This window comes from Oreochromis niloticus, linkage group LG16 (genome assembly GCF_001858045.2).
Source record: "Oreochromis niloticus isolate F11D_XX linkage group LG16, O_niloticus_UMD_NMBU, whole genome shotgun sequence".
NCBI lineage: Eukaryota > Metazoa > Chordata > Actinopteri > Cichliformes > Cichlidae > Oreochromis > Oreochromis niloticus.
The window spans coordinates 27,829,417-27,845,380 of NC_031987.2; the positions used below are offsets into that span (position 1 = coordinate 27,829,417).

At 40.1% G+C, this 15,964-nt stretch overlaps 1 protein-coding gene across 1 annotated transcript in view; it reads left to right on the forward strand.

The window, feature by feature from the left end:
* The window catches only part of tbx15 (T-box transcription factor 15), a 32,621-nt gene extending 17,688 nt beyond the window's left edge, over positions 1 to 14,933 (forward strand). Inside the window, exons 5-8 of the mRNA XM_003456577.4 lie at positions 5,388 to 5,555; positions 5,788 to 5,852; positions 10,568 to 10,665; positions 13,044 to 14,933. Of these exons, the coding sequence (XP_003456625.1) occupies positions 5,388 to 5,555; positions 5,788 to 5,852; positions 10,568 to 10,665; positions 13,044 to 13,876 (1,164 nt within the window). The 3' untranslated portion in view covers positions 13,877 to 14,933. The remainder of the gene's footprint in view (positions 1 to 5,387; positions 5,556 to 5,787; positions 5,853 to 10,567; positions 10,666 to 13,043) is intronic.
* The last annotated feature ends 1,031 nt before the right edge of the window (positions 14,934 to 15,964 follow it).

Genomic DNA, 15,964 nt, shown 5'->3' on the forward strand with positions numbered 1-15,964 from the left:
CGAAATAAGCAAATTCTTCCTGTGACTGGAATTTATAACAAAGCTGATCAACTGCACATTTCTTCATGGCTGCCTGATTTGTAACTTAAAAAAATACAAGTTCTACAAGTTCCTTTAATAAGATGGTTTTTTTGTGTTGACTTAACAGTGAAGACACATGAAGAGTAGAACTTACCTACAAAACACTAGATCAGTCTTTGAGATTACATTTAAAACTTAAATGCTCACCTCCTTTCTTGGTAGTCCATGTGCAATCATTTCGATGTTTCCCAAATAATGTAAAGTAGTACAAGTATATTTACAACAACGACATGAAATGATAACTTCAAATCACGTAGTGTAAAATTTTAATGTTTTAATTTTAAGCTCCCTTTTTTAAACCATGTGCAACTTTAAGGCCACTGGACCCAAAGACCAATCAAATGTGAGTAAATGGTGCTTAACTTTAAAGTGGTTTATACTTTGCAGTTTATTACGCAGCTAAATAATCTGAATACAAAACAGATTATTTGCCAACACTACATGCTTTTAAAATTTGCAAATAAAAGATTTGAAATCCTCGTGAATTTTCGTCGTTACATCATAGAAAAAAAATCTAGAAATATTGTAAATAAAAAAGCAGCAGTGTGGATAAAAAACTAATTTTGTGCCACTGCCAAAACTTTGGACCACAACGACATACACAAACACAGTGACCTATCTGAGCTGCATTTGGTTTAAATGTTCAAGCTGTGATTTATACACATGCACTCGGTGCACTCCTGGAGCTGTGTGGCAGCTTGTGGATGGAAATGTTTTGAAGTGTTTTCTTGAAATGAAAGTTGACACGTTTCTTCGTAGATTTTACGCTTTCGTGACTCACAGAGCCGTGAGACTTGTTCAGAATCGAACCAGATATTTGAGCATTCACGCTCGGGCCGCCCCCTTTTTCGAAGGATGGGCCGCTCTGAGTGAAGCTCATTTTGAGGATTAAAGTGGAAAGATATTAAAAGTTTCCTTGTTGGAATATATCATTTTCCTTTCCTTGGGGGATTTTGTTAAGGTCACTCAAATGATTGAATTTGATTTGTAGTACGCTCCAGCAGCCACATCACTGTGCTAAATTTTAAGTCTGACCACAATCTCCCTGATTTACTGCCCTGCTTGTATCCAGTCAGTAACAGAGGTAGTTAGCTATAGTGAGCCTCTTATTGCTTCTTGGCTGCTTAAAATGTGTTATCCGGGCTTCATAGGTGAAATATTTAACTGTAAAGCAAAAACTTCAACCATAATTTGTCTGATTTACTGCCCTCCTTACATATAATCAGCAAGTGGCCAGCAAGCTAAAATCAGTCCTGTATTTCCACTTGATTCCTCCTCTTAAGGTAGAAATGAGTTTCATGTGAACGGGACAATATTAGGTGCAAGCTGTTAGTTTAATTGGCCTCTCATGCTTAACCCTAGCTAACAGAAATATTGGCCAAATATAATACAGGTAATATGAAAACTACCTCGAGTTGTTTGTGTAGCAGCACTGCAACCTATGATGTCAGCAATCGCCAGCAGCAGAAGTTGCATAAACACTGATTGGTTTGTTGGAGTAGAGTTCGAAAGTTGCTTTTCTTCTTATCAACATTGGTGGAGGAGACAAGTCAATCAAAAGTTACGTTTATGCTAAATTCAGCAAGACGTCTGATGTATAAATATCAACCTGTTTGCTAACATGCTAGCCACAGCAGCCATAAAAGTCTGTCATCTCGAGTCTGCATGAGCTCCATGTGCTTTTAGAAACTAAAGGAGAGCTGGCGCTAAGAGAGGAAGGATGACACAGTGCCTGTCAGGACTGTCAAACCGTTTCAAAGGAGGCTGCATTCGTTGTCTGAGAGATCAGAGTTTCTGTTGCTACAAATCAACTTTGTTACTGAGAAAAAAGATCATACAGTTATTATAAAAGCCTTGTAGTGACACCGCCATGACAGAGATGTCTCCTGCTCTCTGACAAAATGGCGGGTTCCACGTTTGTGCAGCGCACTGCGTGGGCACGGCAGGTTACTGCTCTGCAGATGATCACATCAGCTCAGTGGTGACAAATGTAACAACATCTGGGCGTCAGTGGGCGACAATTCACTTGCAGGGCTTCTTCAGAGTGACGGGAGGTTGTCTTTCCTTTCCTGCTGCTCGGCTTTAGGGTCTTTGTTTCCCTGGAGGGTCTTTACAGGCCAAAGAAAATTAATTTTGGAGCTTCCTGTGTGGGAAACCTCACCACGTCTCACTCATCCTCCTGACTTGTGGTGTCGTGAAATGTCTGCCTCATCACAAACAGAAACCATACGTGTCATGAATCATCAGACGTCACAACAGAAGCAGTCTGTGAGCAAAATCAGTATTTTTGCATGTCTCTCCGAGCACATTATCACAGCAGTGTTGCCATTTTACTATAAAAACTTGATCCATTCACAGCACTTATCAGTAGATAAGATATGAGGTGATCTCACCTGTGTTTAGCTAAACAATCAAAAATCAGAATTAAAAGCGCAGACAGTGCTGGAAGTCCACCTCAAGATATTTAGAGACAGGGGTTAAATATAGAGCACATATACAAAACAATGTCAGCTTAAACAACATGATCTATTGTTTACTGTATGACTTTAGATACTTTTTTAACCTGCAGTGCTCTGTCATTCATTAAGGATTAAATACATCCCATCATTCTGTTTTGGTCGAGTATGAAAGAAATGCCCAGATTGCTCAATTCAAAATAACACAGCAATAATATAAAAACACATTAACTTAATTATGTTATTAACTTTAACAAGTCATATCATATTGTTTTTCATAATATATTGTTTATTTTTTGTAAATTATTATTTTATAGTGAATTTCTTTATGTTAACATAACCGTAAAATAAATGACATGGAATAAAATGCACAAGAATTTCTTGTGGAATTTAAAATAATCTAAAGTGACATCAAATCCAGCAGGAACTTATACTCCACCAGTAACTGTGCTCCACTATGTATACTTTAAATAACTTAAGCTTATAAAAGTAGAAAAAGTGCATTCATACAGTTTCGTGCTATCTTGATGATGATTATGATGAAAAATAAAGAGCAAAATAAATTCACAATATAATATTCTTATAATATAAATCATTATACATAATAATGCTTTTCTAATATCTATAAAAAAATCTGAACATAAAAATATTAGCAGTAATGATATCAGCCAAATTACTTCAACTTTTTGCTTTACCTTTTTTTTGGCAAACTAATTACATTTTTTAAAAAAGTGTGTGTTGTTTGAGTTGATAAGAGATTACAAAAAAAGTACACTTTTTAAAAACTATGTTATTGTACGTGCATTACTGGCACTGAATTCATATTTTATTTGTATTTTTAAACTCTGCACTTATTATCAACATGCAATTAATTTTACATTCCTAGTATTTTTGCAAAACTGTTGAATGTTAGTCAAGCAACAATGTAACTGTGTCATATGAAGACTGCACTTTGCTTTCATTACACCAAAGTTTTGCAATTTTTCAGATGCGGTGAAAACTCTCCGTCCAGCAGTTTTGTGTCATTTGCACACGGAGGAAACCGTGCCGCAAGCTAAAAGCTTCTCTTACCTCAGTGCCTGCATGGACTCATTACCCTCAGTCTGCATTCTTATAGCTTCAAATCTGCCTCATGCTGTCCCTCTCTCACTGTTCTATGGGAAAACCTAATAAAATGCTAAAGCAGACTCGACTAGCCAAAACATTTTTTGTTACTTCTTTTTTGTTCTTTGTTAATGATCCATTGCATGGTAACGTATCAATGCTGCTGTGTGAAACCGTTCAAAATGCCACAGAAGATGTTTCTACAGTCTGCTTTGAGGCCTTTTCCTCTTTTTCTTTTATACTGAGTAAAAGACCTTCCAGAGACACAGCTGACTCAGTCAGTGCTATCATTGTGAGAACACGGATTGAATCCTCGTCCGTTTTCACAGCTGAAATCACAGGCTTGCTTTGATTACTAATTGTTTATGGTCATTAAAGTGTTTTAACTATGTTTTTAAAAAAATCAATTAAAGCCAAATGTGCCTTAGACACTGAACGGGATCTAACTTGGTGGACATGCACGCGACATCTGTTATGTGTATGTGTTGGTGTCCCTGGTGTGAATGTCCAGATGATTTTCAAAGGGGGTCCAAAGAACGTCATTACCTACCACGGAAATGAAAACACCACTTATTAAATAATTGTATTTGAGCGTGAACAACTGTCAGCCGATGTCCTCTGGCTGCTCCTTGAGTCGTTTGTTCTGAGTTCAGCGAGTCAAAGTGTGACTTTGAACCACAAGATAGTTGTTTCATTATTTTAACTTTTTTTTTCCCTTTTTGATTATTTACATTTTATTTAAAGTCTGTAAATAAACTGAAAATCCGACTGGATTTTGCTTGAGCGCTTATAGCTGGAGTGACAGACAATAAGAATCGAAACTTTAAAATTTCATATTCTGTCAAATTTGATTTGATATCACTATATTTAAACATTAAAATCTCCAAGATCCATTTTTTCACAGCTCTGTTTTATCAATTGAAACAAACGCAGTCTGAAAACAACCCACAAAATGTGAAAGTATTTCTTCCATGGTGCAAAACTTATGCCGAGACGTGCTGCCTGGAGACCGTTCCTCTGACCACCCGGGTAAAGATACACCACAGCACCCGCCCACGCAGTTTGATTGGCAGGTCATCACTGGGCAGAGCATGCCAAAACACCACAAAAATGAATACCGAGCAACACAGATGGAGACATGTCTTTAAAATGAGGATTGCAGAGCAGCACATGCGTCTCCACGCAGATGCCCAGTCATGATTCGTGCGCGTGTGTGTAGTGTGTGTGATTTGAGGTCTGGAACACTGAATGTAATGTTTTTGATATTCAGAGGTGTTTTCCCCCTGCGGCTCTAGTTTGAAATGACCCCCTCTGTTGTAACGGAGTGCTGAGGTGGTGGGGGGGTTGTGGGTGTTTGGCTCTGGGGAGGTTTTCTCACTCTCAGATTAATCAGGAGCAGACTGAAACCCTGAGGCGAGGTTGGGGCCGACACTGTCTGACGCCTCCGCTCTGCTGTGAAATAATCCTCAAGCCAGCGTCACTGCAGTGAGAACTTTGTTTCCGCTCAATGTCACGTAGCCCTGGTCGGGAATCAGTGCAGCTAACTGATGTTTACAAGAAAGTGTTTTTCTTTTTTTTTTTAGGAAAGTTTTATGTTGTATTTTGAGTGTTTTGTACATTTCAAGGCACCTATAACGCATTCACACACAGATTTGTAACTACTGAGATCATCCTTCACAGATCCCTGCGTACATTCACACTAAATGACTGACTGCACTTCGCTCTCTGCTCTTCTCATATTTACAGATCATCCTCCACTCCATGCACAAGTATCAGCCTCGCGTTCATGTCATCAGGAAGGACTTCAGCAGTGAACTGTCTCCAAACAAACCAGTGCCCAGTGGGGAAGGAGTTAAGACCTTCAGCTTCCCTGAGACAGTCTTTACCACCGTCACTGCTTATCAGAACCAGCAGGTATTCAGCTCTGATTTTATCACCATAGTAAAAACTGATTACAGGATATTACTTTAAAAAAAAAAAGAAATCAGACAAAATCAATAGAAGTGCTCTGAAATTACTCATCCCTTTATGTAATCTTCTTTCTTTAAAAAAAACCTCACGGTCTAAAGCGATGGCATTTTTTACTCAAGCATTTTTATAAAGTTTATTAATAAAATGTCTCTTTCTATGTTGTCCTTTTCTGCAGATTACCAGACTAAAGATTGACCGCAACCCATTTGCCAAAGGTTTCAGAGACTCTGGAAGAAACAGGTACATTATCACAACATCATCCACGCAATACACCCTCCTTAGGTGTCTTCAGTGCTTTGTCTCTGCTATCAGCCAAAGCAGTTATACTGAGTCTTAGCTGACACATGCAAAGAGATAAATAACAACCACGTGATTCAGATTCTCCAATCAATCAACCTCTATGTTGTTAGACTCTATGGGGGGTAAACAAAGAACCCCAGCTAACTGTTGCACTGTGTGACCTTTATTGTGGAAATAATCCTCTGAAGATAGCACACATGCAGCTGTTGCCCAGATCTGCCGTACAGACAGACACCCTGATGCAGAAGCGAGAGAAAACAACACGTTTGCTCTCTTTTGCTTTCATTGTCTCATTCCTCTGATTTTCAGGTCTTAAAATAAAAACCTGTACATGCATAAACAGGTTGAAACCAGAAATCAGTGTCAAACGCTGTCAAAACACTGAACATGGTCTGCTACAAAAATGTATATATTTATTTTTTGATAATTTTCACTTTTTGATTTTATTAAGACTTAAAGCTAGGAGTTGTTTCTGCTTTGAAAGTTGTTGCGACAAAGGGTTGCAGCTAATGCTAGGTTATATCAATACTGATTCCAGTAAAGACCCAACTGTGTTTGTGCTGTTGGTGCCTTTCCAACAAATAATATTACTTGCCTGGATGTATAGACTGTCCAAGAAGTTTGTAATTTTTGAGTATTTTACTAGTCTGTTGCTTAGAACTGATACATGGTGCCTGTGCAGCTTATAGATGCAGCTCGTTAACTGAGCTTAGCGGTAAACCTGGCTTTCCATCTCTCCATCCAAATATTGTTACTTCTGGCTCAAACACTAGTGGGTGCATGTCGCTGGTCCTAGAATATGGCTTGCTGCACTGTGACTAGCTAATGAACAAGTATCCATACATCTTTAATCTTAACTGTAAATATTTGCTTGTCTCTGACATCTGCTGTGAGCTGATTAGTAGTTTTTCCACATTTTGTCAAAGGTACCAAGTTTTCATCTCTCTTACACTCTCCTTCAAAGTGGGCTGATTGTTTTTTATTTTAGACATTTAGCTCCATAAAACCCCTAAAATTTCATCACCTACTTAAGACCTGCTTCAGACTGAAATAAAGCCATAAAATGTGATTGGAACAACGGCTACATGTAACTAAATTTAGCCCAGTTTAACCTAGACGTCTAGACATGCTTTGACCTGAAAATCACCATATCCGTGCTTACGGGAATATTAACACTGTCTGTACTCATGTTTTCTTTCTTTTTTAATCATGCCCACATTCCCACACGATCTATAATGCAGTGAAGCCGGCCAGCCATTTAGTCGCTATAAATTACAACCAGAATTCTGTGAGATATGTTCGCTCTCCTCTTCCTGACACAAATCCAAACAAAAGGCAAATGAAACACAATACAAAGCTGGTTCGACTCTTATTGTCGCACGGTAAAAGGTTGCACTGGGACATGTTGTCATTACTGTCTTGTTACTGTGTGATGTTAGCCAGAGACAGCAGTCTGACTCTGCACTGTGGAATACTTACTTCCAGTTACTTTTCAAGCTTACTAATAACATTATTGGTTATGTTGGATTTCATCCTGATGCTTTCCTAGATGTTCCACATCACTGTTTACCTTTCCTTCTACCTCTATCCCCCTCCTCTCGTCTCCTCCCCTCTTTTCTCTTGATTCGCCTTGTTGCACCCAGTCTCTGAATCATCCTATATCTATAACATTAGTGGAGGAGAGGAGGAAAGAGAAGGGGTGTATCGAACCATCAGGCCCCTCCACACATGAAAGCAGCCCCCTCATCTGGTCCGCATTATTGGCGCACAGATATTTGAGACATCTTTTTTCGTTTTTCAGACAATAGACCGTTTGATTTATGAACTGGCATTAGAATTTCATTGCAGAAAAGCTACAGATGAAAAGATAACGGAGTGCAAGAGATTTGTCTTTAGAGAGAGAAAATGAATTGATCCTCACGTACTGCTCAGGATTCCTTCCCTTCAAGCCCGTCTGGGATTTGTTTTGGTTCAGATTTGGGCAGGACACACTGAGATTTCAGACTGCTTCTGTTACCTTAAAAGCCCTCTCTCAGTCGTTCTGAATTTCATGCTTTGTGTCGGAGCTGATTTCTTTTTTTCTTCCGTCATTCATGAATATTGTTAGCGAGCTGCAGCTCTGACCTTTGACCTTCATGCTGCTGTTTCAGCATAATTATGGTGATTTGGGAGTTTGATTGGTCACACAGGATGAAGTTATTAGCTCAATATGAAATGTAACTGTAGATACGGCGTGTTTCCAGCTCACAGTCAGGTCTGATATTTAATCAAGAAAAAAACTGCAAATATTCAGTTCAATCAAACATAAACCTCTGATTATAATTACACTTTGGCAAATCTTGAATTATGAAGGTCAACCCAGTATTAGGGCATAAATGCAATAAATGATCATATATCATCATCATGATTATTATTATTATTATTATCAACTGCAACGTTGCTAATACAAGAGGTAGGGCCAAGGGCAGATGCTTCTGCATCCCCTGAATTATTTACACATGATTTCTCAACATTTTTGTGATCAAATGATGTTTGAGTAAACAAAACAACAATTAGCAAAAACTGGTTAAAAATAATTAACCTCTTGCTAATTTCATTAGCATGATAATCATGATTTTTCTCTTGGTCAAAAGTTTGTCTATAAAGGAAAAATCCTGCAACACGATCACCTCTGACTAACATTATCATCGTTTTGGATGCAGTTTTGGATGTGGCAGTGATTGGGTGCTGGCATCAGCATCAGGTGCAGCTTGTTAGGTTAGTGGCTCCTGTGAGCGGTCAGTGGATGTTGTCCGAACTAAATGCCGATGTGTGTTGGCAAAGACAAGAAATTCCAGCTGCACGGACAGATCAGGCGGAGTCGTTCATAATTTTATTATGTGCACGTGTATCCTTGGTGGCTAATGTGTCAGATTAGGGTTAGAAAGGTCAACAGTTGAGACAGAAGAGATAAAAGCACTTAACATTTCCTGTGCTTAGCCTGAACAATCACAGTTATCTGTAATGAGTACCGACAGTCGTTCAGTCCACATCTTTCTTGTCACCTCGTGGTAAACACTAGATAGGAAGGAAAATCAAGGTAATTTCCAGTGAAACCAAACCTTGCTTGCCCCCTAATAAAATACTAACCCTCTCTTGATTTGTCATCTCTGCAGCCAGGTTGAGCAAAATGTAAAAGTGCTGCAGCTGCAACTGAAAGCAGTGGAAACAGGCAGCTGCGCACATAAAAGCAGGTGTGACATATTTTGTTATTATTGCCACGCGCGTCTTTTAAACGTTACTCAGCTTCTATTAGTATCGGATATGGGTGACATAAACAGTTATAAAAAATACCTAAGGTACTTTCTTTGGGTTTTTTAAGCTGTAAAATGAATGTGCGGCTCGTTTGCTGTGAAGCATTACCAACCGATTCCATATTCAGGGGAAATTCCAAATTAATAGAAAGGCCAAACTCGCACTGCTAATTCTCAAATTAAGCACCATCTTGTTTTCCTTTTTCTGAGTTTCTTGCTGAATCTTAATGCGGTCCTCTCTCAGCCTTACGGTTATGGGGGTGTCGTCAGTTGTCTGGTGACCAGGCTTTATGGCCCGGTGGAGGGATACAGCTCATTTGTTGGGTTTTGGTCCCGCGGCAGCAGTGCGACTGTATGAATGAGTGCAGTGATGATGAGGGCTGGGCTGATTAGCATGGCGCACTAACGAGCTGCCACGGCCAGGGAGCTGGTGGCCCTAAAATAACACAGGGAGCAGAGCGGGCGCTGCTTTGCCTGGGCCGGGGGCGAGCGCCATGTGGGGAAGTAAATCAAGCAGGAACCATGTACAGATTCAGGATGAAATGTCACCTCAGATTTATATGCACACTAAAATTCTGCTCCTTTTTAATGGCCCCAGTTTCCTCCTAGCTGGACTCTGGTTTATCCCACCTCTCTCTCCATCTACATTATATATCCCAAACCCACCCCAGCTCCCGATGTTTCTAGCTGTCTCACTGACATGTAGAATATCACTGCCCATTTTTCTTCCATTGATGTGTTCAGTATATTTAGATTCTCCCTCTGTGTAATCGTCAAGTCACAGTTTATTAATTCTATTAACAGAAACGAGTAAATTCCTTATTTAACTCTATTAAAAGTGCTCTTGTAACATAAAGTTAAGGATTAAAAAGGCTGATTTTGTTGCAAGAGTGAAGAAAGAAATATGAATACTTTCCCCAAACTTTGGTTATTGTTCTCATTAAGCGTTTCAGTGTTCATTTCAAACATTTAAATGTCTATAGTAACAATCAAAGCTCATAATTATCTAAAATCTAATTTCACCCAATTCATCATCATCGTTTATTAACACCTCAAAAAGTTTGGTCAAGCTGGTAGAAAGCAAGTTTGTCTCTCTGTCAGTCAGACGAGCTCAAGCAGTGATCAGGCTTCTAGGACAGTAAATACAACAGTGAGCCTGATCAAGGCTTCAAGCTTTAGACTTAAAACAGAGATACATGCTTGAAATCAGTGATTAATCTATGACTGATAATATTAATTTCTCTGTCCTAGCAGCAGCTTCTATTGTAAACTTCATTTAAAAAAAAAACTTGCCTCTTGTTTTCGTTTCTTTTTTTGTGTGTGTGTGTGTGTCCTAAAATTGGTTCTGCATGTCTCTGTCAGGACTGGCCTTGAGGCGATCATGGAAACATATGCTTTCTGGAGACCTCCAGTGAGGACACTCACATTTGAAGACTTTACAAATATGCAGAAACAGCAAGGTATGTAAATAAATATATTCGTGCAGTCCTTCTCATCTGTCTTAAAGGAATAAATTTACCTTAACTTTGTGATGTTAAAAAAAGTATTAGAGTAGAATAATGTAAGGCAAAAAACCCCAACCTACTAATAAACTACTGACTGTGAAACTGTATCATATCGCTTTCTTTTACAATATGCTATATTCAATCGATATTTTTAACCTTTAGATGTTTTTTTCTATATGTTGACAATACACACCACACAATTATACGTTTCCGTGTTATAAAGCTTTTTCTCAGTTTTTGACCAATAAATCAGCAAGTAAACTTTGAAGACCTTGATGGATGTTAACTAGATTTTAATGGATTGTTAAAATGACCCCACTTTACACCCCTACAAAGTTTTGGCGTAACTTTTTGAGCTATTGTGTTTACAGACAGAATGACACGCGGGCAAACGCTAACAAACACGTAACCTACTTGGCAGGGGTAATGAAACAAACTGTAAAATGATGTTAAAGTCACATTTGTGGTTAAGACACACACACACACACACACACACACACACACACCATAATAAATTTATAAATGACTGTCAGTACATCAAGGATCGCAGAATCACTGTATCGTGATACCATCATTGTCACTGGTGACTTATTGTGCGAGTATTGTAATTATGAATTAGTTTGTGATTTAAGATAAAACCTGTAAACTGAAACCAAACACGAAACGATCACTGACTGGGACATTTTTACTTTTTTTTGTGATTTTAAATGTATTTTGTTTAAAATTGGATTTTCATAACTGAAACGTCACATCATCTTTTTTTTAGGGCTCATTACAATGTAGTGTAATACATTACTGCACAGTTACCCAGAGTTGTGTGCAGTGGTACTTACCATGACCTTGGCGCATTGGTGTCCCAGTGTGAACTCTCCATGTGCATATTTTCCCTCCATATATCAGCTATGGTTATCCTTCATTTGAGCTTGGCCATACACTGCTCCTCTGGCAGGTCTGCCTGCGTCTGCTGAACTTTTCACATCACGCGTAGCCGTTGCAAATAAAATCGTTAAACAAACCCTGTGGCTTTTGGACGGCTCCACGACAAGAGTCAGCGTCACTTGGGCCACCTCCCTTTGTCTCAGCTCCAGTGTCGACAACCAGGAACGAGTCATGGCTCATATCAAGGGCCTCGCCGCTTTCAAGCAACTCTAAAGCAACGCTGACCTGATCCATGTTACCCCCGGAGGTCAGCATGACGTGATGCTCCATGTTTTGTCAGAGCGGGCTGACACGTGTTTGTTATCTTTAAACTTCTCCGCAGTGATTAAGATTTAATTAAAGTCCTTGCTCTGTCAGTGAACCCTGTATCATCTTATAAAGACTCTGTGTTGTGTGCACGTGCGCTCTGTGGTAACTGTAAGGAACTGTGTAGCTTTGCTCTTATGGCACCAGACACCCTTTTCCCCTTCAAAGCAATCAACTATTCTCCCTCGGCACTGAAGCCCCCTGAGCCCGTCTATCCAGAGGAAAACATGACATCACTTAACTATCGTTCTCTCTTTCCGAAATATATCTACCTTGCCCCCCTTTTCTTTTCTCTCCCTCCTCATAAGCTCCCCCCTTCATCTCCTTGAGCTGAGCAGAGCGCTGCGGCGATATTATCGAAGGCATATGGTGCAAAAGAAGAGCCCGAGCCAAGCGAGTCCTGGATTATTTAGTTATGCTTCCTCCTCATTCCGGTTTCAAACTGAATTTTAGGACAGCAGCATGAACGTGAGCCAAGTTCTTATTAACACAGAAGTATGTGATTAATACCTCACAGCTTTCACATCTCTCCGAAAGGCTTGGCCTGAGGATCTTACTTGTACCACCAAACTTATATGCATGTATTATATGTGGGGTGACACAAATCTCCTCAGAACAGAACATTTAATGCGGCGTATTTTACAAAACAGTTCGTGATCTTGTATACAGAGTACGGCTGCAGTTGGTCTGAGAACAGGGGTTTGACAAAGCCCATTTGGATCAACAAGGTTATATATTAAAATGAAGACAGATGCGTTATTGCAGTTTTCTGCTTTTCGCTTTTTGATGTTACTGACTGAGTTTGCATAACAACACACAATCACATGGGAACTTCAGTTTGAAGCCACTAGTTCTTCAATCTAGTGCTTAATCAAAGACACATAAGCAAAAGTTGAACGCAACAGAAACCGAGGCATGTCAGTCACAGTGGTGCCATTCCTTAAGGGATACCCTGCTTTATCGCTTTATCGCTTTTTAATGCAGGTTTAAGGCAATTTGGAGAAGCCTTTTGAGGCATTACAGTTTCTGGTACTCCCACACTGGCTTTTGTGTATTTCACTCATTCTCTCTGTATTTCTGTTTTGCAGGTGGCAGCACAGGCACTTCACCTACCACCTCCAGCACAGGAACTCCATCTCCCTCTAGTGCAGCACACCTCCTTTCTCCCTCCTGCTCCCCTCCAACCTTTCACTTGGCCCCTAACACCTTCAATGTGGGCTGTAGGGAAAGTCAGCTTTGCAACCTGGGCCTGTCGGAGTACCCTGCCTGTGCTCGCAGCAACATGGCGGCCCTACAGGGGTATGGCGGCCTGGCTGAAAGTTCATATGGACGCCTCCAGGCTGCAGGGAGTGCTGTGGCCTCTGGTCAGCCCTCTGAATCCTTTTTGCCACAGAGGACTTCCTCTTTGATTGCTGCCGGCATGCAGGGTGGCACTCACGCTTCCCTGACTGGCAGCGGCAGCGGCGGCGGCGGCGGGGGCAAAATGGATGGCTATAGCGGCCAGCTCGGCTCATTCCCAGCCTCTCAGCTTCAGTATGTGATGCAGACTGGGGGAAGCTCCAGCTCAGCCTCGTCCTCTTCATCCGGATCCACCCCTTCCTCTGCCCACATGTTTGGTGGAAGCCACCACCACGTGCAGCAGGGCTCCTACAACGCTTTCTCCCTCCACAACCCTTACAATTTGTACGGATATAACTTCCCCACTTCTCCTCGCCTGGCCGCCAGCCCCGAGAAACCCCAGGGCGGTTTGCTCTGCTCGTCCACTCCTGCAGGGGCATTCGCTGAACGCCAGTACTTGTCCAACGGAAGCATGGACACCATGCACATGATCGGCAACACCACCGGTGGCCAGCAAAGCAGCAGCTCTTGTGACGGACGTCAGTATGGCTCCTCGTCTCAGATGTCCATGCACATGGTGTAGGAACTCAGACCCAACCTTGCAGGGCGCCATGTTTTTAATGTCTTCAATATGAAAAGTAAATCTACGAACCGGGTTTGGTGTTAAGTTTGAACCAGTGTTTTCACATGAAGGATAGATATACTGAGGTACAAAGGAAGCTTTCAGCAAAGGATGTCCTCTCAACATTTTGTTTTTAAAGATACTTACAGTGGAAGACAAAAATATTATTTAATTATCTTTGTATTAATGAAGAACGGCAACTTGACAACAATGAAACAACAACCTCATTCAGATCAGTGTTATAAGAAGTGGCAGTGTACAGAAGGGATTATCAGTTGTGAGTGTCATTGTGCAATAGTAGCATCAGGTTCTTCAAAATGACTTGATTTTTTGGGGACTCAAATGTCATCTGCTCTTCCTGCCATTCTGTAACCAAAGAACCTTCTATGTGATGCAGAGGGTTTTTACTTCACTCAGCACTTGTGCCATATTAGCTTGGGAATGCCAAAGTGTCAGTGGTTGCTGACAAAATTCACAGTTTTTGGCTGGAATGAAAGGGACAACTGGACCGGATCACCGAATAACTCGCTGCTCCACGTACACGCAGGAGAGAAACTGGTGGATGTTGTGGCAGATGGTGAAAACACACAAATCTGGTAATTGTTGCAAGAGTTCACTGAGGAACTTTTGCTTCATCCTGAAAATGCCAGCATACATGCACATTTGAAATCAGGACTTCACCACACAACTCAACCTTTTCTCCTCTAAGACTGGATTGGCTATTTTTTGAGTGGATTCTGTTTTAAATATATATATAAATATATGTATAAGATGGCGAATGCAATCAATAACATAAGCTTAAAAAGTTGTTGTGTGACATAAAGTAAGCAATAGCAGCACAGAGTAAAGTATGTTGTGATGTGTATTACAGATGTGTATTTAAGTGCTGAACAGTATAGCAATTTTACAGGCCAATCTGTTATTAAAATGTGTGAAAAAGGGGAAATAGCAAAGTAATTCTTTTTTTTTTGTGAAACATTTTAAAAAAATGTAAATACAAGTGCCAAGCACCTAAAAAACAAACAAACAAACAAAAAAAGAAAACCTCAATAAACGTTTTAATTCATTTACATGGGTTGGATTTCTTCCCTCTCTGTGAACAGTACAGGCAATTATTCTGGAAAATTAAGAACTTGCTACAGTTTCTAATTCAGATGAAAAAAATACATCTTTGTGAGTAACATATAGACTGTATATAAAAGAAGGACTTGACAAGGTTCCTAGTTTGAATCCCAGCTGAAGCCTTTCTGTGTGGAGTTTGCATGCTCTTTCTTTTCTCTGTGGATACTCCAGTGCAAAGACGTGACCACAGTTTTTAGGTAGATACAGTCCTTTAAATATATATAATAAAGCACCGTACAGATAAAATGTAACTTAAATTTTAAGCGATCACTAAAACTAGAAATGTGCTTTATAAATGCCAGCACGTTGCATTACATTAATTCACTTATTAGTTTGCGCTTTAAAGTCTTAATTTTAGCATCTTGGCTGTTGACAACTTGTGTTTTCAGTGCAGGATGTGACGATATTTAAAGGAGAAGCAGAGTGTTAAATGATCATATTACACTAACGTGCTTGATTGTGAAGTGCGTCCAGAGACTGGACTGGATTTGACCGACACTGATACCTTTGCAGCAAATTTAATCAGAAAAAATGTGAAAGATCAAAAACAGCTCATGAAAAAGGACACTTGTCTGTAGGACCACCGTGGAACCACATTCAACCGTTTAAGTTAGTGCAGTAAGTAACATCCTTATAAAGTACAACAATCTATCTCACTTCTTAGATAGCACAAATGTCTAAGACTGTGACTCGTGAGTACAATGCACTGCATAACAGGCCATACTATTTGTTAGATCACATAAAAAAGGCTCTAAAAGTCACCAACAGCACAAAGGCAAATGAGAGGTCCAGTTTAGTGACCTGAATTAGCAGATGGTTGTAGTTATATGGACAAAAAGATGCATAATTTTAAGCCTTAATACAACTTCCCCCTTTCCACCCCGCACACCCACCTTGCTGTTGTTATGAAGCAGGGAAGCTGGCTAC